The 21,286-nt window shown below is 54.0% G+C and overlaps 1 protein-coding gene across 1 annotated transcript in view; it reads left to right on the top strand.

Annotated features, from left to right (window-relative positions):
* The window catches only part of JPH3 (junctophilin 3), a 50,094-nt gene that overhangs the window by 5,819 nt on the left and 22,989 nt on the right, over window positions 1–21,286 (top strand). The window contains exon 2 of the mRNA XM_085071395.1: window positions 10,355–11,132. Within this exon, the coding sequence (XP_084927521.1) occupies window positions 10,355–11,132 (778 nt within the window). The remainder of the gene's footprint in view (window positions 1–10,354; window positions 11,133–21,286) is intronic.

The following is a 21,286-nucleotide window of genomic DNA, read 5'->3' as shown; positions in this document are numbered from 1 at the left end:
TCATGGCTTTGAATGCAAATCTCAGGATATTTGCATGTGATTTGATATCCCATGGGGCTCCTCGTGGTTGGGTGACATCTGCTCCTGGAGCTGAACGGGTTTTTTTGTTGTTTTTTTTTTTCTTTTTTTTTTTTTTTATTCCCCTTTAGAAGCTCCAGCTTGTGGAATCATGTGATTTTGCAAGATTTTTCAGCTTCAGTTTGGAAGCAAGGTTTTCCACCCAGGCTATTGCAGAAAAGTCATTCTTCCAGGCTTGGGAAGCAGCAGACGAGAGCTAAAAATGCCTTCTGTTTAAAAATGCCTCGATTTTAAAATGAACCTGATGAATTTTGAATGCTTTGAGTCAGGTAACGCTGACGTAGATGAATGAGCTGTATTAATGTGGGCATGACTTGGAGATGGAGGAGCAGGGCAGGATGAGCTTGGGGATGGTCTTGTAGGGGTGAATTGCATCTGTCTTGTGGGATTTTTTTTGTCCCTTTGGCTCTGGTTTTGGTGTGATTGAACTCCTGAGCAAGAAAGGCGTTTTTTGCAGGAGTTTGCAGTAGTTAGAGGAGAGTCTTGGTGGTCATTTGTCCTTGCAATCAGCTGCTTGACTCACAGTTAAAGTATTTTTTAACAAAAAAAATTTCGGCAGCTTGGAGAAAACACAACTAGAAAGGCAACTGTTTATACTTTGGATGTTAATATTGGATTTTTAAAGAGGGATTCTGGCCTTTTTGAATCAAAAATCCTTAAAAATTGCAGTGGGTGCCTGAGCATTCCCTGAGAACAGCCACTCCTTCCCCAGCATTATTCCCTGAAGAGGTTCCACTCACTCCCAGCACACGGCAGAGCATCATGAATTTTCATGAATGAGTGAGCAGCCAGAGCAAGGCCCCTCATCTCGCTGATTTTCACAAGGAGCTGATCACTCCAAAGGTGTTATTTCCTGCTCAGGGCATCACTTGGGGTCTGCAGGGTGTTTCCCTGGCATGAAGAAAGGTTTGGAAGTGTCCAGGGGAGGTTGGACAGGGCTGGGAGCACCCTGGGATGGTGGGAGGGGACAGGGGTGGGATGGGATGAGTTTGAAGGTCTTTTCCAACTGTGGGATTCCGTGATTTGTTCCACAGGGGATAAACAAACCTTTCTCTTGCCTCATCCCATCCCCGTGGGGAGCTCAGCCTCATCCCAACCCCTCTGAGCACTCAGGGGGGCTGCAGCCCCCAAAACCCAGCCCTGCCATCACCCCATTTGGGAGAACTGGGAATCAACCCTTCCTCCCAGATCCCCACCAGGAATGGGGTGAATTCCCAGGCTTGCTGCAGGATTAGAGCAGGGGGGGATTAAGGCAATCAGCATTAGCCTGATTTCACTCTGCTCCCTGAGAGGAGCACACTGGTTTAATGAAGGTGCTGAGCAATATCCTGATGTGGTTTGCATCCCTGGGGATAAAGCCTCATCCTGCTTGTGACCCCAGGCAGCAGCTGGAGCCACAGGGATTCACACAGCCTGGGAAAACCGTGGCCCCATTTCACCAGGGGATGAGGATTCCTTGACTTTCCCTGGCTCTGGCAAACCTAGCCCTTCCCACTCCCAGCGCTGGCAGCAGGAAATATCTTTCTCAGGTTGCTTCCTTTTTAAAAGTTTTTTTTTTTAATATACTTTTTTTTTTTAAAAGTGTTTTCCCTGACTCCAGGACCTGGAGCTTTCAGAGGAGTTACAAGTGGCCTGAGAGGCAGCGTGAGCCCCATGGGAGATTTGATTGTCTTTATTCTGCTCTGAAGCCTTCCCTTGAATTCTGGCAGGAAAAGGAACTTCCCAACAGGACTGGGGAAGCTGGAGATGCAGAAGCAATGAGGATGGAGGGATGCTCAGGACAGACTTGGTTTTCCTTGGAGAATTCACAGAGTTTTCCCCCTTGAAGCCAATATCTGAAATGCCTTGGAAAACGTTCATTTCCATATGAGAAAATTTTTTTTTAATGTTTCCCTTTTTTTCTTTTTTTAATGTTTCCCAGTGAGGGAGGAGGCCTCACCCTGCTGCTTGCAGAGTATCCTTGGGACAGGCAATGAGGATATAAATATTCCCCATTTCTTGGGATGGGGCTCACATCCTCCAGAGGAGCATTCTTACCACCTGTGATTTCCCAGTGCTTTTCCCCATGGAGAATGGCTGAGCCATCCCTGCTCCCTGGTGTTTCAGCCAGAAATACTTTTGTTGTTATTTGCACCCAGAGGAGGATGAGGAGGAGGATGAGGACGAGGAGGAGGATGAGGAGGAGGAGGAAGAGGAACAGGAGGAGGAGGAGGCAGATTCCCTGGCTGAGTTGTGAGGCTGTAGAAATCCATCTCCTCCCTGCAGCCCCCAGCTCCTGCTCCTGCAGAGCTTCTGGCTGTTCCCTACTCCCATCCCTACCCCTCCCAAACCCATCTCCCTCCAAACCCCATCCAAACCCATCACCTCCACTGCTGGGAGCCTTTTGCTGGAGCCTCCCTGCTTTTCCGAGCTGTGATTATTATTTATTGAGCCCCAAACCAGATTCAACTCTGCCCAGCGCCCAGCCAGGAGCCCAGCAGCCTCATCCATCCTCTTCCTCTCCTCTCCCTTCCCTCCTCCTTGCCCTCCATGCCTCCCTGGCAGTGCCCACCGTGTCTGGATGCACCCAGCCTTAGCACTATGACTAACACCCATCACGTGTCCGTGCCTGCAGATTAGATTTGCATACTCAAAAATCCATACTTTATTCCTTCCCCTGTGTAAGCAGTTACCAGAGCATATTTTTGGCAAATTAGCAGCCACAGCAGAAGCATCTGACTGTGTTTTTAGCATGGCTTGGTGGTGGAAAGCCTTGGCAGGGCTGGAGTGGGGATAATTTGCTGTGGGATTTGGATCCATGTGGAGCTGGAAACAGGGAGTGTTGCTGATTTTGACTCTCCGAGGTGGGCAGTGCAGGTGGCATCTGCCAGCCAGCCCTGCCATGGCACTGTGAGGTTTAGGGGAATGTTTGTGGGATGAGGATGACATCTGGGGACAGGGCAGGGTGTGGTGGTCACCCAGCATGGCATGGTGTCCAGGAGGGACAGGGCAGGGAGGGTGTCCTGGCTGGAAATGTGTCCCCACGTGCAGGCAGTGACTGCTGGGGTGAGGGAGGGGACTGTCCCTCTCTGAGACCTCACCTGCAGTGCCATGTCCAGCTCTGGGGCTTCCCAGCCTGAGAAGGACATGGAGCTGCTGGAGCAATTCCAGAGGAGGCCACAGAGATCATCCAGGGCTGGAGTTCTTCTGGAGCCAGGCTGGGAGAGCTGGGAATGTTCTCCTGGAGAAGAGAAGCTCCAGGGAGAGCTCAGAGCTCCTGCCAGGGCCTAAAGGAGCTCCAGGAGAGCTGGAGAGGGACTGGGGACAAGGGATGGAGGGACAGGACACAGGGAATGGCTTCCCACTGCCAGAGGGCAGGGATGGGTGGGATATTGGGAAGGAATTCCTGGCTGTGAGGGAGGTGAGGCCCTGGCACAGGGTGCCCAGAGAAGCTGTGGCTGCCCCTGGATCCCTGCAAGTGTCCAAGGCCAGGCTGGACAGGGCTTGGAGCAACCTGGGACAGTGAAAGGTGTCCCATGGCAGGGGATGGGAACAACATGAACTTTGAGTTTCCTTCCCACCCAAACCACCCTGGGATTCCATGATCCTGTGCTCAGGGGGCTCATCCAGTCAGGCAGAACACTTGGGGACACATTTTTCCCAGTGATTCCCCAAGATGACCAGCAAGGATGTCCCCATTGTCACACCACCAGGACCAAAGTTGGATGAATACCCTGCAATCCTCTCTTTTCTCCCAGACTCCTTTCCAGGTGTTCCTGAGATGATTTATGTGTGAATCCTCTGGGATTTCTGGTATCGAGCAGCTGCAAAGGGATATCAGCAAAACTCCCTCCTTGGGTCAGAATTCAAGATCCAGCCCTAATTATTGCCATCAGCCATCTCTAATTAATATGCTGCAGAGGCCAGAGATAAGAGGGGGGCTGAGCACACCAGGAAGGCTCCCTTGCCAGATAAATCAGCAATTTGTAAAACCTAATTGCTTTGGCTTGGAAGAGCAGAGGGGCAATTCGGACCACTCCACCCTCCTTGCTGGGGTTTTGCTGAGTGGGGAAGGCAAACTGGGAGGTTGGGAATGTTGTTGGTGCCCAACTGGACCAGGAGGATCTGGCTGTGAGTCATGGATGGGACACAGAACCTGCCCTTTAGAGCCTGCTGCTCCCATTTTGCAGGCAAACCTGGGAATTTGCATCCCTGTCACCGATTATTTCAGCTAACCTGGGAATATTGACCCACCATGGTGGGTGTGTTTGTGTTTTTAACTCAGTGTCAGGGATGGAGAAGTATTTTCCAAACATTGTGTTTTTCTGAGGTCAGGTTGTGATAATGACATGTGTGTGTCCAGTGGCTTAAAATGCTTCCCAACATCCCAAATTTTGCTTGGATGTCTCCATATGAGGAACTGGAAGAGTCTGCTACTCCCATTTTCTGAGCAAACCTGGGAATTTGCATCCCTGTCACCGATTATTTCAGCTAACCTGGGAATATTGACCCACCATGGTGGGTGTGTTTGGGGTTTTGACTCAGTGTCAGGGGTGGAGAAGGAATACTTTCCAAACATTTGTCTTTTTCTGAGGTCAGGTTGTGATAATGACATGTGTGTGTCCAGTGGCTTAAAATGCTTCCCAACATCCCAAATTCCTGCTTGGATGTCTCCATATGAGGAACTGGAAGAGTCTGCTACTCCCATTTTCCAGGCAAACCTGGGAATTTGCATCCCTGTCACCGATTATTTCAGCTAACCTGGGAATATTGACCCACCATGGTGGGTGTGTTTGGGTTTTTAACTCAGTGTCAGGGATGGAGAAAGAATATTTTTCCACACATTTGTCTTTTTCTGAGATCAGATTGTGATAATGACATGTGTGTGTCCAGTGGCTTCAAAATGCTTCCCAAAATCCCAAATTCCTGCTTGGATCTCTCCACATGAGGAACTGGGAGAGGGCAGGTCTGTGCAAACCTCCCGTGGGCTTTATCCGTGGGTTTGCCAAAGGATTCATCCTGCAGGACTCAGAACCAGCCCTGTGGCTTTGGGAAAAGCCTGGGAGCAGCCGTGAAGCTTCTCCTTAATGGTGTTCCTGGAGAGGGGCCAGAGGGCTCAGCGGCTACCAAATGCCAAACCTTGGGTGTGGGCAGAGGGTGGAGAGAAAACGCAGTCGTTCCACCCAAGAAATCCTGATTTTTTTCTTCCTCCCAGCATCATGGATCGGGTTTATATCCAAGTGCATGATCCTGCCTGAAGGCAGAGGAAGCCCCTCAAACCTGAGCATCTCCTCATCATCCCTTTGCACTTCTTCCCGTGCTGTTCAAAATCCAGCTATTCCTCCAGCATTCCCTCAAGGAGATCCTGGGGATGTTTATTTGTGGGAAAGCTGGATTTCCCAGGCATCATTGTGGGGTTTCACCATCTCCCCATAAATGGGAAAGGACTCAGGAAACCCCTGAGTTTGGGGCAGAAAGCCATGGCTTGGTTTCCCCTTCCCAGCCATGGAGAAGAAAGACCTTGTCCTGGTCCTGGGAATCTTGGGAATCCTGGGAATCCTGGGAATCCTGGGAGTCCTGGAGCAGTCCTGGATCCCCCCAGTGTCTGTATCCCAGAGGGATGAGAGATTGCTCCTCTCCTCCCCACGAAAATCCCCAAAATCTCTTTGGCAAAGAGAAAATTAAAGGAAATGAACGGGAAGACGTCGCTCTCCCTGCAATGCCTCCCACCCTCATGGAGAGCTTTGCAAACAGGAGCTTCATGAGTGCTCCCAAACCTCAGCTGGAATTATTCCCTGCTGCCTTATCCCTGTTTCCAGCAGGGAATGTGGAGGCACAGGGGCTGCACCAGCTTGGAGCAGGGTCCTGCAAGGTGCAAACCCAGGCCAGCCCAGATTGGGGGGATTTGGGGGATTTTGGCACTGTGGGGCCACCAGGAGCTGTCCTGCAGGCTCTCAGCTCTCTCCCCAGCATGGATTTTAGCCAAGTGCTGAGGAAGCTCTGCTCCTTGTCGCTGCTCAGGCGTGTGAGCTGCTGGAGAATGGGGAATGATGCTTCCCAGCCCAGGGACTCCCTGCTCTCTGCTCCCAGCCTCCAGCCAAGGATGGGGCTCTGCACACTCCTCAGGGCAGTGGCAATTCCTGCAGGAGTTTTGGGAACAAGCCAGCCCTTCTCCAAGGGGAGGGAGCCAAAAAACCCCAAACTCAGGTTTAGGAACAGCAGTGGATGTGTCCAACAGCATTGCCTGGTTTCCTCTCTCTGTGTTTCCATCCCATCCCTGTCTTTCCCAGGAGTTCATTCCCTTTCTTACTCTTCACCAGTTAATTTTGAAAGAGGAACATTCTCTCCAGTCCATCTTTTGGGATGACTCCAGTTGTTTTCTCCCAGCCTCAGGTTTTGCCCCCATCCTTAGCTCTGCTTGGCATGGCCATGGCCACTTCCTCACCCTTCCTGGCATCTCATTATCTTGATTTCCATGTCCCACACTTTCTTCTCCCTTGTTGTCCTTTTTCCCCAGTGCAAAAGGGCCTCACAGGAGTGGGCTGGATATTTGTGGCATCTTGGAGGCATCCATAGGAGTGGCCTGCGTGGCTGAGGGAGGATTTTGGGATGTTTTCCTCCTGAGGGATTCTCCCCCATCACGGTGGCTTTGATATTTCTCTGGCTTGGGCAATTCAATCAGTTTGTGCTCAGGAATATCTTGGATTTCTCCCTGCTTCCCTTCCCAAGCACCTTCCCCTCCTGTTCCCTGACCCTGTGAGGTGCTCTGAACAAAAATCCTTGGAATTCTCCTTCCAGCACATCCCTCCAGGGTCCTGTTCCAGCAGAAGTACTCATCCCATCGCTCCCACCCTGCTGTCCCCACCCTGCCAGATTCCCTCTGCACATTCCCATCCCATCTCCCGAGCTCCAGAGCAGCTGCACTCAGTCCATCCTGGCATGTGGAGTGGAATATGCTGAAATCCTGTTTGCTCTGCAGGGAGAAGGAGTCTCCAGGCTCCGTGTGAGATCAAGCTTTGTGCACATCCCTGCAAATGTCAGGGCAGAGGTTAAGCTGAGCAGGGCTCGGGGAGGAGGTGGCGGTGCTTGGCAATGCAGATCAGGTGGCTCTGGAGCCTCCTGGTATCCATGGCCAAATCCTGGGATATCGAGGGGTTTAAAGCATAGTGAAGGCAGAGGAAGGAAGGAAGGAGAGCTGCTGGGTGAGGCAGGACTGAGCTCCCTGGCAGGAACTCTCTGATCTGCTGGTGCTGTCGAGCCGCTGGCAGAGTAAAGAGGACCAGGTTCTCAATGGCATCAAAAAAGTGTCTTTTGTTATTTAATTCCAACTTATATAGACTTTTGAAAGGTCACCCAGATTGGTCAGTCCAAAACCTCCCCCTGAGCCAATTGGCCAGGCCTCAACTGTCCAAATCTGGAGACACTGTTTTTAACAACATCCAAACTTTATCTTTGTTTATAAAACACAGGAAAAGAAAAGAGAGTTCCCATGGGAAAGGTCTGTGCTAGCCACAATCTGCTGGTGGCTGTGAAGGTGCCCAGATGGCTTGGTGGCCACTGGGGACATGAGCATGGCCTCTGAGGCAATCCTTAGGGATAATCCATGCTGCTGCCTCCAGCAGGGGACAGTGACACCTGTGAAAGCAGAGCTGAGGGTTAGGAGTTGCTCCATGATGCTCAGAGGGGACAGGCAGGACGGACTGGCTGGAAAATCCACCTCGCCGAGGAGATGCTGAGGAGACACAGAGGTTTCTCCTGGCAGCTGTGCCATTCCAGGGCTGGGTTTGAAGGCCAGACAGGGATGGCAGTGTCCTGGACACCTCAGCCTGGCTGGGGACACTCACAGGCTGCACTGGGACCTGCTGGGACCAAGTGGCCGCCGGTGCTCCAGCCGGGAATGCTGTCACACTCAGCCTGGAGCACTTTGTTCTGCTCTCTGCCATCCCTCAGGCTTCCAGCACAGGGCTGTGATCCTTCCCAGTGCTCCAGATCCATCCAGAGAGCTCCTTCAGCTGCAGATTTGCCAGGAGATGAGGAGGTGGAGGGTGGGGTCAGGGATCAAGTGAAGGGATTCAGCCGAGAGAAGGGAGATGGGAGCTGGGGCAGGGTGGGCTCTGTGGATCTCGTGCAGGATCTGCTCTCCCTGTCCCCTTGTCACATGGGATCTTTGCCTGAAATCCATTGAATCCTTCTCTAGGGAAGCAGGAGGCTGAGCAGGATGTGAGGACATCCCAAACCATCCTGGGGCTCCTTTCCAGGGCAGCTGGGGGTGTTGGGGGAATCTCTCCCCCAGTTCCACCATTGTCCTGCTGAGATGCTCTGGGGTGGAGCCAGAAAGGGAAGAAAAGTACTGCCAGGACACCTCAGCAGGCTGTCCCCTGCCACAGCCACCACTCCAGGGTGCCACCAGGCGTGGGGAGAGCTGTGGGTGCACAGCACTGGTTGTTTCCTGGCTTGGGGACACCACAGGGGACAAGGCAGGCTCACTGCTCAAACCCACCGCAGGACGTGTCTGCCGTGTCCCCCGAGCTGCACCTTGCTAGTTGTCCCCCATCCTTCTCCCTGTCACCACCTCCTCGCCCTGCCCTGCCAGTGCCTGCCCTAATCCCGGTGCTAATCCTATAAACCCTCAGGAAATCCTGCCTGCCTGCCCCTGCCTCTCCACGTCCCTTCTCCAGGGCAGTCCCTGTGGTGTCCCCAGCTTGGTGCTGGCTCTTTTTGGGGTGCACAAAGCTGTCACCCCAGTACAGTAACACTTTGAGGTGTTGCTTCCATCAGAGCTACAGAAAGGATGCCCAAATCCTGGGGGATTTTTGCAAAGCTCTGCCAGCTGATGCACCCCAAAATACACCCCAAAATGGGGCCAGGTGCTGGTTCCACACCCTCAGGAAGCAGTTCCTGTGCTCAGCATGAGCTGCTCCAGCCAACACCCCTCTGCAGAGCTTCCTGTGAGCCCCAGAACCAGGCATGGAAATCCCTGGGGGAGTCCTGGGGGTAGGATTGGCTCCATCCATGCAGGGTTCACCATTTCAGCAGGTCTATTTTAGGACTGCCTTGGCATGTGGGAGCAAGGCTGGCACAAAGGGAGGTCCCAGTGCTGCGAGGTGCTGCCTGTGCCCATCCCAGCTCTTCCCATCCCGGTCTGGGATCTCTCACAGCATTCCAGCAGCCCATCCAGGATGCATCCTGGGGCTCCTCACTCTGCCCCAGCAGGGCTTAGGTGAGCAGTGAATCACTGCATCTCGAGCTGGTCTGGAGAAGATTAAGCTAACCTAAGAATAAAAACAAGCCCTGCGGTTCAACCGGCTGGGATAAGGCCTGGAGCTGTGCCAGCCTGGAGCTCCAGGAGGGGATGGGATTAGAAACCCCGAGCAGATTACATTTTGGTGCTCAGGGTGGGTGTTGAGGGCCAGCCGTGCCCCCCAGGCTGGGTGGGTTCCTTGCCCCCCATTCCCAGTGCTGTGGTGGAGCTCTGTGTGTTTTCCATGCCACTCACAACCAGCTGAGAAGCTCCAGGAAGTTCCCACTGGAGCAAATGCAGGAGCTCCAAGAGGGGCACATTCCCAGGGGGAATATCCAAATGGATCTCTCCCCATGAGGCCTTAATTTCTGTAGAGCTGCTTCCTTCTGCAGCACGCCGGATGAAGGCACTGTGTGTATAAATATAAATAAATAAATGTATTGTTCTGCATTATCCATCCACTGAGAGATCCCATTGCTGCCAGCAGTGTGGATGGGATCAGAGTGGGATTACCATTCTCTGGGATAACCATTCTGATTCGCCCCAAGCCAGCCCAGAGACACCTCAGAGACAGGGAAGTGGATATTTGCTTTTATTCGGTGCACGAGGTGTGGAGAGTTCACTCCTCCAAACACACACCTCAGGACCTCCAAAGACACAGTATTATAGGTGAAATTCATGAATATTCATCACATTCCCCGGGATAGGAGTGGTTATACAAATAATTTCTCAGAAGTCATTAATATTCTGTCTCTCAACAGTTAACCTGAGTTGCCTATTTGACCCCTCCTTTCTCAATTCCCCCATTCCATGCCCCTGCTCCCTTCCCTTTCAGCTCAGGGATTGATCCAAAGGGCATTTCCTCACTGCCTGGGCTGGTTTCAACACTCCTGTGCTGCAGCTGGAGTGCAAAACCATAACCCACCCAATTTTTCCTCCACTCCATGACATTGCAATCCCCCTCACGGGGTCAGGACTGGGATCCAGAGCCGCCGAGGGCTCCCGGGGGAGTCTGACACCACAACCCCCCCATTCCCTCCTGTCTCCTCTCCGCAGGGACCTACCAGGGCCAGTGGGTCGGAGGGATGCGGCAGGGTTACGGCGTCCGGCAGAGCGTTCCCTACGGCATGGCCGCGGTCATCAGGTCACCCCTGAGGACGTCCATCAACTCCCTGCGCAGCGAGCACACCAACGGCACGGCGCTGCACCCCGACGCCTCGCCCGCCGTGGCCGGCAGCCCGGCCGTGTCCCGCGGCGGCTTCGTCCTCATGGCCCACAGCGACGCCGAGATCCTCAAGAGCAAGAAGAAGGGCATCTTCCGGCGCTCGCTGCTCAGCGGGCTCAAGCTCCGCAAGTCCGAGTCCAAGAGCTCCTTGGCCAGCCAGCGGAGCAAGCAGAGCTCGTTCCGCAGCGAGGCCGGCATGAGCACGGTGAGCTCCACGGCCAGCGACATCAACTCCACCATCAGCCTGGGCGAGGGCGAGGCCGAGCTGTCGGTCATCGAAGACGACATCGACGCCACCACCACCGAGATCTACGTGGGCGAGTGGAAGAACGACAAGCGCTCGGGCTCGGGCGTGAGCCAGCGCTCGGACGGGCTCAAGTACGAGGGCGAGTGGGCCAACAACAAGCGCCACGGCTACGGCTGCATGACCTTCCCCGACGGCACCAAGGAGGAGGGCAAGTACAAGCAGAACATCCTGGTCAGCGGCAAGAGGAAGAACCTCATCCCGCTGCGCGCCAGCAAGATCCGGGAGAAGGTGGATCGGGCCGTGGAGGCGGCCGAGCGGGCGGCCACCATCGCCAAGCAGAAAGCGGAGATCGCGGCGTCCAGGTAGGGTGGTTCCCGTCTGTCCGGAGGTTGTGTCCGAGCTGGGATGGTGCCGTGGTGATTTGGGGTAAATGGGATGAGGTTTTGTCGTGGTAGGATGAGGTTTTGTCATGGTAAGACGAGGTTTTGTCATGGTAGGATGAGGTTTTGTCATGGGATAAATGGGATGAGTTTTTGTCATGGGGTGGATCTGAGCCCAGCTGTCCCTCTGGCAATTCCCGGTGGGCTGGGGATGTGTGACCTCCCCAGGTGAGGCAGGGAGGCCACACAGTGTCACCAGAGTGCTCCAGGAGGGGTGGTGGCACCGTGGTGGGGGTCACAGGCCGAGAGCTGTCACTCAGGGAATATTGAATATTTATCCCATTTTCCCATCTCCTCAGGGAATATTGAGTTATTTATCCAAATTTCCCATCCCCTCAGGGAATACTGGATTATTTATCCCATTTTCCCATCTCCCCTTGGACAAGCAGGGTCATACCCTGAGCAGAAGAGTTCCTGAGATGCTCTTTGCCCACACCCTCTGCCTGACTGACAGCCAAGAGGATCCATCCCAGGGCTGGCCTGTGCTGGGAGGATTCCCAGCTATTTCAGCTCCCAAAATGGGTTTTGAGCGGAAAAACAGTCAACTATGTGGCTGCAGCTGGTGCCTGGGGAGGGTTTGCCCTGACTGAGGCTCTGCTGGAAAACAGCAACTCTGGGTGCCCAAAAATCCCCCTTGTCCCTGTGCAGCCCTCATGGATCTGCTCAGTGACCCAGAGCTGGGATCTGATCCGGCTGAAAACCAGCAGGAGGGAAGGGGAAAACGAGCCATGTCTAATTTAGGTTGAAATAAGGTCCCAGCTCACAGCAGGGCCAGCTCAAGCACCCTGTAGCTGCCTCCCAAAAGGCACCTGGAGCCCTGTGCCTTGCAGGAAGCTCCCAGACCAGAGGAGGAAAAGCTCCTCTGGAGAATTCAGGGCTCTTCGTCTCACATTTTGGGATGGTTTATCAGAGCATGTCATTCCTTTCTGTTTTCTGAGCAAGGGCTATATTTAGCAGGCAGGCTGGGAAAAAGGGCTGGGGTTAGGGGAAAAACCCAGGTACCTCCTCAGCCTCCTGGGCTGGATTAATTGTTGGGTCTGGGATATTTGTATGCAGAGTCACACTTGAAATCTTTATCAGCACGTCTGCCAAGGGCTTATCTGCAATATGAATGAGCCTCCCGGGCCTGCTTTGGGAGCACATTTGGGCTTGATGATGTTTTTGAGCTGATGGTTGGAAAAAAATTAAAAATCCCACTAGAATGCCAGGTAGGAAACAGACTGCAGAGCAGCGGAAAAAACAGATTTTTCCCTGTGATGTGGGGATGGGAATGCCTCGAAAGACTGGAATCCTGGAAATGTGGAGCTCTGGGGTTTTGTGGGATGGATCATGGAAGTGTGGAGTTCTGTGGGATGGATTTTGGAAGTTAGGGGAGTCCAGGGAGAGGCTCATCCCTGAGGTGTCCAAGGAGAGGTTGGACAGGGGTTGGAGCACCCTGGGGTGGTGGAAGGTGTCTCTGCCATGGCAGGAATGGGATGAGCTTTAAGGTTCCTTCCAGCCCAAATCATAAAATCATAGAATCCCAGACTGGTTTGGGTGGGGAGTTCCCACCTCCAGCCTGGCCTTGGACACTTCCAGGGATCCAGGAGCATCACAGCTTCTCTGGGAATCTGTGCCAGAGCCTCAGCACCCTCCCAGGGAAGGATTCCTTCCCAATATCCCATGGGAATCTCAGCTCTTTCACCTTAAACAGCTTTGTCTGCAACCTCCAATCCCACATCTCTCCCCCCCTGCGAGGTTTTGGCAGAGTCCCTGAGCCTGCAGAACCTGAGCAGAGCAAGGTTTTACCTACCTAGATCCAGCTAGAAAGGCTTTCTTATCACTAGTCCGATTAATTTAAAGCTTCCTGATGAAGGAACCCTCCCCTGCAGTGCCCACAGCAAACTGCATCATCCCAACACCACCAAACAGAGCTTGGGGAGAATCCCAGTGCTCATTCCTGAAGTTTTGGGGCTCAGGGGAGCAACATCCTCCCTGTAATGCCAACAAAAACTCCAACTTCCCATCATCTGGGGGTTTTCTGGGGGTTTTGCAGAGCACTGGCATGGCTGTGCATGTGTGTGTGTATTCTTTACTGTCTAATCATCCTGAGTTCACTCTGCAGCCTTTCCCTTGGTGGGGGAAAAAAAAAAAAATAAAAAATATGTGCCCACCCACGGCTTTCATTAAATTTGTAAGAATTCAGTGTTTTTGAAAACTCTGCCGCTCTGTCAGATTTGGTTGGAATTGGCCAACACGTTCAAAAGTTATTAGTGTGGGAGTGATGGCATATAGATATATAAACAGCACAATCACAGGAGTGAGCCCCATTTCCTGAGGAAAGTAGGCTAAAAACACAGAGTGCTGGAGACAAGTAAATTGCTTCCCTAAAGTTGTTGGAGTCTGGCTAGAGCGCAGTGATATCTGCTGGTTCAAGGAACAGCTTTTAGGGTCGAGAGGAGATTTTGAGGAGATTCTCCTAAATTTTCCTTGCTGTAATTAAATGGGGAGAATGCTTAATTCCTGCTGGTTCGCTGGAATTGTTCAGGTGGAGGGAACAGGGGAGAAGGGATCTGGATGAGGGCTGAGGAGCTCCTGTTGATATCAGTTGGAAGTGCTCAGGAGAAAGTTTGGAGCAGCCTGGGACAGGGAAGGTGTCCCTGCCATGGCAGGGGTGGGACTGGATGGGTTTTAATGTCCCTTCAACCCAAATCATTCCATGACTCCAGGATCAGTGTTCAGAGGGAGCCAAGGAGGGAGACAATTCCTTTTCCAGACTGTTTGAAAGGAACATTCAGGGTGTTCTCTGAGTGCTCTGGGATCATTCCCTCCCAAATCAGCCAGGAGCCACCACTGCTCCTGCTGCCCCCTTGGAAGGATGGAGGGTGCACTGGACACCCTGATTCCCATCTCATTAGTGCTAATTGACACCTCAGCCAAATTATCCAAATTATTATTTTTATCATCCCCCAAAATACAATGTCCAGGCAACAGAGGTGAGCCAGGAAGCTCATCCCACCCTGTTTTTTTGGCTCAGCCACCTGACAGGGAATGTCAGGGGGAGCTCAGGGCTCACTCCAGCTCTCCAGGATGGATGATGTGAGTTTCAAATCAAAGCAGACAAACCCTAAACCTCTCCAGGATTTTCTCCTGCTTCCACAGTTCAAGGTTTTGTTGTTAGTGGGACCTTCAGTGGTGCTGGGGATGAGTCCCAGGGATGGCAAACACTCCTCTCCTCTCCAGCACAAACTTCCATGGGATCAGCACCTTAAATGAGAATTCCCAGGAGCAGCCAGTGCCCTGACTCCCAGGGGGAATGCTGCTGCCAGGTTAGGACTAAGTAATGCTCCTCCTGGCATAATTATAGCCCAGCCATCCACCAGCCAGGAGAAAAATATAATTAAACTCCACAGTCTCAGGAGGAGCTGGGCCGCAAATTAGCACAGTGTCGTTCAGCTTCAGAGAGGGAAAACTGGAGGAAAACAGGAGAAGGAGTCAAATAAAGAGCAGCTGGCAGCGAGGAGGGGTGGAGGGGAATTTTTGGGCCGAGCATGGATGAGGAGCTCCCTAAGGATGCTGCAGAGAGGGTGAAACCTCGGCTGACGTTGGCTGGAGAGCAGGCAGGCAGGAAAAACCCCCGAGCAGCAAAGTGCAGGAGGCTGTTAAGAGCCAAACAGGTATTTTCTGGAGAAAAAAAAAGCAAAGCCAGCCCGGGCAGAAGGCAGAGAAAAGCCGAGCTGCTGCAGCCGTGCTCGGTAATGTCCCCACCGGCGCTCCCAGCCCCGCTAATGCTGCTGCTTAATGCTCTGCCAGGCCTGAGCCCGCAGCTCTGCATTGTCTGCCTGCCTTTGATTTCGGGTTTCTGCTGCTTTCCGGGTGCTGGGGGGCGCTGGCTGCAGGGCTCCCGCATGAGGGTCACCCTGATCCCACCCCGTGCTGCCCCAGGGGCTCCTGCTGCGGTGGAGAGGGAGGAGGAGGAGGAGGGGTTGGGGTTTAGGGCCCCAAAAAGGGGTTTGTGTCCCTTTCCTTGGGTCAGGACAGCAGGGATGGGGCTGAGCTGATGCCCAGGTGGGTCAGGGTCTCCCCCAGCTCTTCTCTGGGCAGCTGTGAGCCCAGGGTGGATTTCTCTGCTCGTGGCCCCTTGGAGAAGTGCTGCTGTTCCCTGTGAGGCCCTGGCAGCCAGCTGGAGCTTGGGATTTGCAGGAGTCACCTCAGCCCATGATTTGGGGACTGCTGGGGTCACTGAGGGCATCACTTGGTGCTCTCCAGCTCTCCTGTAGGGTGAATGTTCTCCCTCCATCCCTTCCCTGTCTCCATCCTTTCCCTGAGGGATACAAAGAGATGGAGGAACACATGGATGGAGGTGACTCAAAGGCTGCTGGGGCAGGAGGTGATTCTCCTCACAGCACCTTTTCCTTGCTCTTCCCAGCCCTCTCTGCCCGACATTCCCTGTGCAATCCAAGAGGAGCAAAGCCCAAGCTGGCAGCATTCCCTCCTTCCCTGTCACTTCCCTGCCACCTCCCTGCCTGCTGCTGCCCATGCTGACAGGGGACAGGGGATCAGATAGGATCAGCTGTTGTTCCTGCTGGTCGCTGTCAGCCAGGGGTGACAAGGGCACCTCTGACTCACAACTCCACCTCAGCCCAGGCCACCCAGGGATGGCAGATCCCGGCGAGTCCCATCCCTGCCCTGGCTCCTGCAGGATGTGCTGTGGGCACCGTGACTGTTTACGTGCTCCTGCCATGCCAACTGACTTAATGACTTCCTGCTCAGACAGGATTTGCAGCCCTAAGCCCTTTTGTGGCCGTGTCAAAAGTCAGGAGCAGCCCGTGCAGGGCCAGCTCGGTGTGTGCCAACCTGCCAGCCCACCTCGGGGTGCATCCATCCACAGGCACGGACAGGCTGGAAAATGGAGAGCCTTTCACAGCAATGGTGTTTTACAAGTTAATCCAGCTGGAAAAACCTCGGCAGGGTATTTCCTGGGACAGCAGCTCAGCGGGGTTTTGGTTTTTGTTGTCTTCCCATCCCTCAACCACCAGCACTGATCCCAATTCCGCAATTCCCACCCCTTTCCCTCTCCGCTGAGTCCATTAGGAGCCAAAACACCCCACAGCAGCAGCCCAGGTGTGTGACAAACATTCCTGTCGCTATTCCCAACTCTGCTGGGCTGGGCTGGGCTGGCACAGGCAGAGCAGAAATTCCAGCGCCTTGGATTCTCCCTCATCCCAGCTGGCTCCGTCCTGTGCTCGCCAGGGAACATCTCCCAAATCCACGCGGTGTGTGTCGCGACAAAGCACAGCTGGAAGGGCTGCTTTGGCCAGAGAATGGAGCCGGCAGGGGGTTTGGGATGCGGGATGGGGAGCAGGGCTGTGCCAGCCGCTCCTGCCCCGCGGTCACAGCAGGTGGACAGGGATGGATGGGGACAGGGCGGGAGGGATTCGCTCCTGGAGGGAATTCACTCCTGGATTCACTCGCTGCCATGGGGAGGGGTGCTCCGGAGAGCTGGGCAGGAGAGGGGCAGCGCGGGGGCGAGGGGAGGCTGCCTGCTCCTCTTCCTCCTCCTCCTCTTCCTCCTCTTCCTCCTCTTCCTCCTCCTCCTCCTCCTCCTCCCTGGCATCTCCCCGCCGCCCATCGCACCCGGATCATCACCGGGATTTGAATCCAAGCCCTTTACCGGCTGAGCGGCTGCAGCCCCTCCGGGATGGCCCTTCCCGGGAAGGCAGCGGGACGATCCCAACCGCGGAGCCCTGCAACATCCCGAGTGACCCAGGCACTGCTGCCCGCCCTGCCCGCACACAGCGCGGTGATGGAGCCTCTTCCCGGGGCTTTCGGGAGGAGCAGCCCTTCATCAGGCGGGGGGAAAGCAAAATACAGCAACAGGAACTTAAACCCAACCCCTGCTTTCCCTTCCTGCTGCTTTTCCCATTCTACGGGCAGAAAGTGCGGCGTTGCTGTTCCTGGCCAGGGAAGGAGAGATTCCTCCCTCCCCTCGCAGCCCCGCGCTCTCCATCCTCATCCTCGCTCTCTCTGGGGTGCAGGGAAGCTGCTGGGAACACCCAACCCCACAGCCAGTCCCCAGGGCATCTGTGGCCTCCCAGCTGTGTCCCAGCTGTGTCCCTGCCGTGTCCCTGCCGTGTCCCATGTCCCCTAACCCCAGCCGTGTCCCTGCCGTGTCCCATGTCCCCTAACCCCAGCCGTGTCCCGGGGTTGCTACATCCCAAAGCTTTGATCGCGGAGAAGAGCCAAGGGGAAGGGTTGGGATCTCTCAGCTTCAGCTCTGCTGTTTTCCCCTCTCGGCAGAGAGGTCTCCCTGTTTTTCCATCTCCCAGCTCCCATTTTGGGTTTCCTGGCTGCTCCCACCCTCTTCCCTTCAGCAACATCCATCCTCGCCCCTCCCCAAACCCTTTCATCCCTGGAGAGAGGCAAAAGCAATATCAGGAGCACAACCAAGAGGAAAACGCAGACTGAGCCAAAATATTGAATATTTTCCTTGCTGGTTTTCCTTCCCGCCGAGTTTGGGATGCTGGGAAGTGCAGGGAATGGGCTGGGCTATCCCAGACCCTCCGTGCCCTTGGAGTTGGTTTGAAAAGCCCCAAGCAGTGAGGTTTCTGTCGCCTCCGCCCCACAGGACAAATGCCAAGCCGTCCTGACTTCCTAATCCAGGAAATTAAAGGATTTGACCGTAGACCCTGCTAAGCAAATTTCCCCCCTGAAAATCCCAGGGGGATTTAACCCATGGATCCGACTGATTATCCCCTTAGAGTTGTGACTAAGAAAGTCCCAATTCTCCAGGGTGCTGAGCACCCTAAAATCCCACGGTTGCTGTGTCCGGTGCTCAGCCCAGCATCCGGTGGGACCTATTTTCAATTTTAGTCCCTTTCCAGCCCCCTTTTCCATAGTCTGGAGCTTCTAACTGGACCAGCAGAGCCTCGCTGCCACCACATCCTGAATCCTCCCCATCCCAAATCCGCCCCATCCCGCCCCATCCCATCCCATCCCATCCCATCCCATCCCATCCCATCCCATCCCTCTCTGTCTCCCTCCGGGCTCATGGAATGTTATCCGGGGGCTGTTGGTATTCCCGATTTGGCCTCAGGCTGGGGCAGTGTCACACCCTGCCACCAAGTGTCCCCGCGAGCCGTGGTGACTCCGTGACACTGCCCTGAACCAGCATTTCCTCAGGATCCTATTCCCTGACGGAAAATAAATGTGTTTGTGGGCTGCAAGCTGGACACGGCGGCTGTCCCCACTGGCGGGAGGGCAGCTGGACATCAGGACACCCCTGGGGACCTTCAGAGAGCCCTGGCAGGTGGCAGATCTTCCCAACCCTTCAGCGCTGGGGCTGAACCCTGCAGGGCGGTGGTGGCAGCCAGGGATGAGGTGTTTTCCGAGGGGATTTGGGTGTGGCAGGGCCTGGGGGACATCAGGAAGGGGCTGAGCCTCCGCCCCGCTCCCGGCGGTGTCCCTGTCGGATGTGTCTCTCATCCCCGGAGCACGGAGGTGAGGCAGAAGTCATTAAAATCCCAGATTCTCTCCTGGCAGGGCAGAGCTCCCAACCCCTTCCCTGTTGAGCTGTTGGCTGCTCGAGTGGAAATTTTCACAGCTTTGCCTCGGAGCAAAGCAAACCCTGCAAATCTCGGGGCACGGCGGGGTTTGGGGACAGACTGGACACCCCGCAGGTCCCCAAGCCACCCAGGGCACCCCACAGAATGCTTGGGGTGAGCAGAACCCACCAGCTGAGGAGCAGGGCTGAGCAGGGACCCAGCAGCTCAGGAATAGGCTGAGAAGCCTCAGGAGAAGGGGGATTTTGGGGGAGCAGCTGACTTTGAGACTCCTGGATGCTCAAGAAAAGCAGGATAAACCCATGAGGGTTTGGGATGAGGGAAGTGGCTCATCCTGGGTGGGCTCTGAAGTTTGAGGCAGGCAGGAGATGCTCGTTGCTGTGGCAACTGGGGAAATTTATTATTTTTCTCCCCGAAGTCATCAAGGCTGTGGCCACCACAAAGGAGTGACAGAGTCCTGGGGACACCTCCGGTGCAGAGGGTGAGGGGATCGAGTGATTTGTGCCTCAGATCAGGCTTAAAATGATGAGAAATGTCACAAATCACTCCTTGTTTGCATTTTCTCATCATTCCTGGGCGTTGCTGGTGAGCAAACATGGGAGGGAAGGTGGTAGTGGGGGATGGAGATGTAACTGCTGGATGTCCTTTCCGGCCAGGAAAACTTCCCAGGTGGGTTTTGCTGTTGGGTTAAAACAGAGCAAATTCATGGATCATCCCTCAGCATCACCAGGGGAAAGGGAGGGACAACATTTCGGACTTTTGTGCATCCAACAGCAGGGAAAAAAAAAATTTGCCTGGAAAGTTCAGTTGCTAAAAGTCTGTTTTGCTTGAGGTGACCAAAACTTGAGAAGCTGCCAAAGAGTTTCAGCCAAAACCCGAAGGGGGTGATGGGTCAGGAAAGGAAAAAAGACTTTTCCCTGTGGTTCTGGTGTGGTTTGCTTTGGAGTTTGGTTTAACTCCTTTCTAGGCATCCGAATGGAACTGAAATTCAACAGCCAGCTCAGCTTTGAGTTTCTGTCAGCACCTCCCTCACCTGGAGATTTTTGCCTGAAATCCCCAAATTCTCTTCTTAGGAGCACTTTTCCCTTGGCTGTTGGGGAAAAAAGCCTCTAATGATTCCCCAGAGGCTGAGGTGTGCTGGTGGATCCTCAGGGGATTTGAGGGATTCTCTGGAGCAGAGCAGAGCAGAGCAGAGCAGAGCAGAGCTCCCTCAGCTCCCTTTGCCTGGTTCAGCTTCTCTCCCTCTGCTGCATTTGGCACCTCTGCATTTGAGGTTTCCTTCCTTGTCTCCATCCTGAGCTCAGCCAGGAGGATTGGGATGTTTTGGGATCCTCCTGGTGATGGAGGCCAGGATGGGATGGGGATGGTCCACTGGTTTCTCCACCTTTTCTCCCTCAGCCTGGGGCAGGAGGAAGTGCCCAGTGTCCACTCTGAGCCAGGAGTTTTCTGACCACCTCCATCCATCCGTCCATCCTTCCATCCATTCATCCATCCATCCTTCCATCCATCCATCCATCCATCCATCCATCTCTCCATCCCTCCATCCATCCACTGCTCCAAATGAATTCCCACAGGCTTTCCATCCTTTTCCAGAGGATATTGATGTTCAGAGCAGCTCTGCAATTACCTCCTGCCTTCCCCAGTTTCTAAGGAAAGGGGGAAATCCATCCCTGCAGCTGCAGTTTGCTCTTCCCTCCACGTCTGATTTGGGACAGGGAACTTCCCAGAGCTTGGCTACATCCTGGGAGTGACTCTGTCCCAGCAGTGCCCATTCTGAGTGACAAAGTGACCGATCTGGAGAGAGGCCAAACCTCAGGTGGGACAAAGGCCAAACCTCAGGTGGGACAAAGCCCCTTTTCCCAAGGCAAATCCCAGTGTTTTACCCTAGGATAAGCAGGTACAGCCTGGCTGTGCCCCTCACCTGCATCCTGCAGAGCTCCCTTCCCAGTGACAGATGGCAGGGCATGACGATCCCTCTCCAGATGTTGCTTTTCCTGCCAGCTGTGAATCACATCCAGGGCATCATCTCCCCGCAGAGCCCATCAGCTCTGTCCTTGCTGGGGGGCACAGAGTTAAAAGGAAGGGAACTCACTGGGAGGGAAATGCAGGAATCTGCCTGCTAATTCCATGTGCTCTTTGGCCAGAGAAATGCTGGGAACGTCCTGGCTGGCAGTGCCAGATGTGCCTCTGGGTACCAACTGCACCTGGCCCTGCCTTTTAAAGTCAATGGAGTTGGATTTTCTTGGCTTTTTTTGTTTGTTTGTTTGCTTGTTTGTTTGGGTTTTGGTTTGGGGTTTTTTTGTTTGGTTTTTTTTGTTTGTTTGTTTGGGTTGGGTTTTTTTTGGTTTTTCGGTTTTTTGTTCAGCAAAACCAGGGGATAAAACATGGAAATCCGAGCACCTTTTTGGGATGGTGAGAATAAGGTGAGCTGGAGAGGATCATGGCATTACAGCCCTTTGACTCTATCTGCTTTCTCCACTGGGAAGGACTCAGCTCAGGGATGTGGTTGGAGTTGTTTCTCCCGGAATTTTGGGG

This window comes from Lichenostomus cassidix, chromosome 11, assembly GCF_008360975.1.
Source record: "Lichenostomus cassidix isolate B80296 chromosome 11, HeHo_3.0, whole genome shotgun sequence".
In the NCBI taxonomy this organism is placed as follows: domain Eukaryota; kingdom Metazoa; phylum Chordata; class Aves; order Passeriformes; family Meliphagidae; genus Lichenostomus; species Lichenostomus cassidix.
The sequence above is the reverse complement of the archived record's forward strand: the minus strand, read 5'-3'. Positions and strand labels throughout refer to the sequence as shown.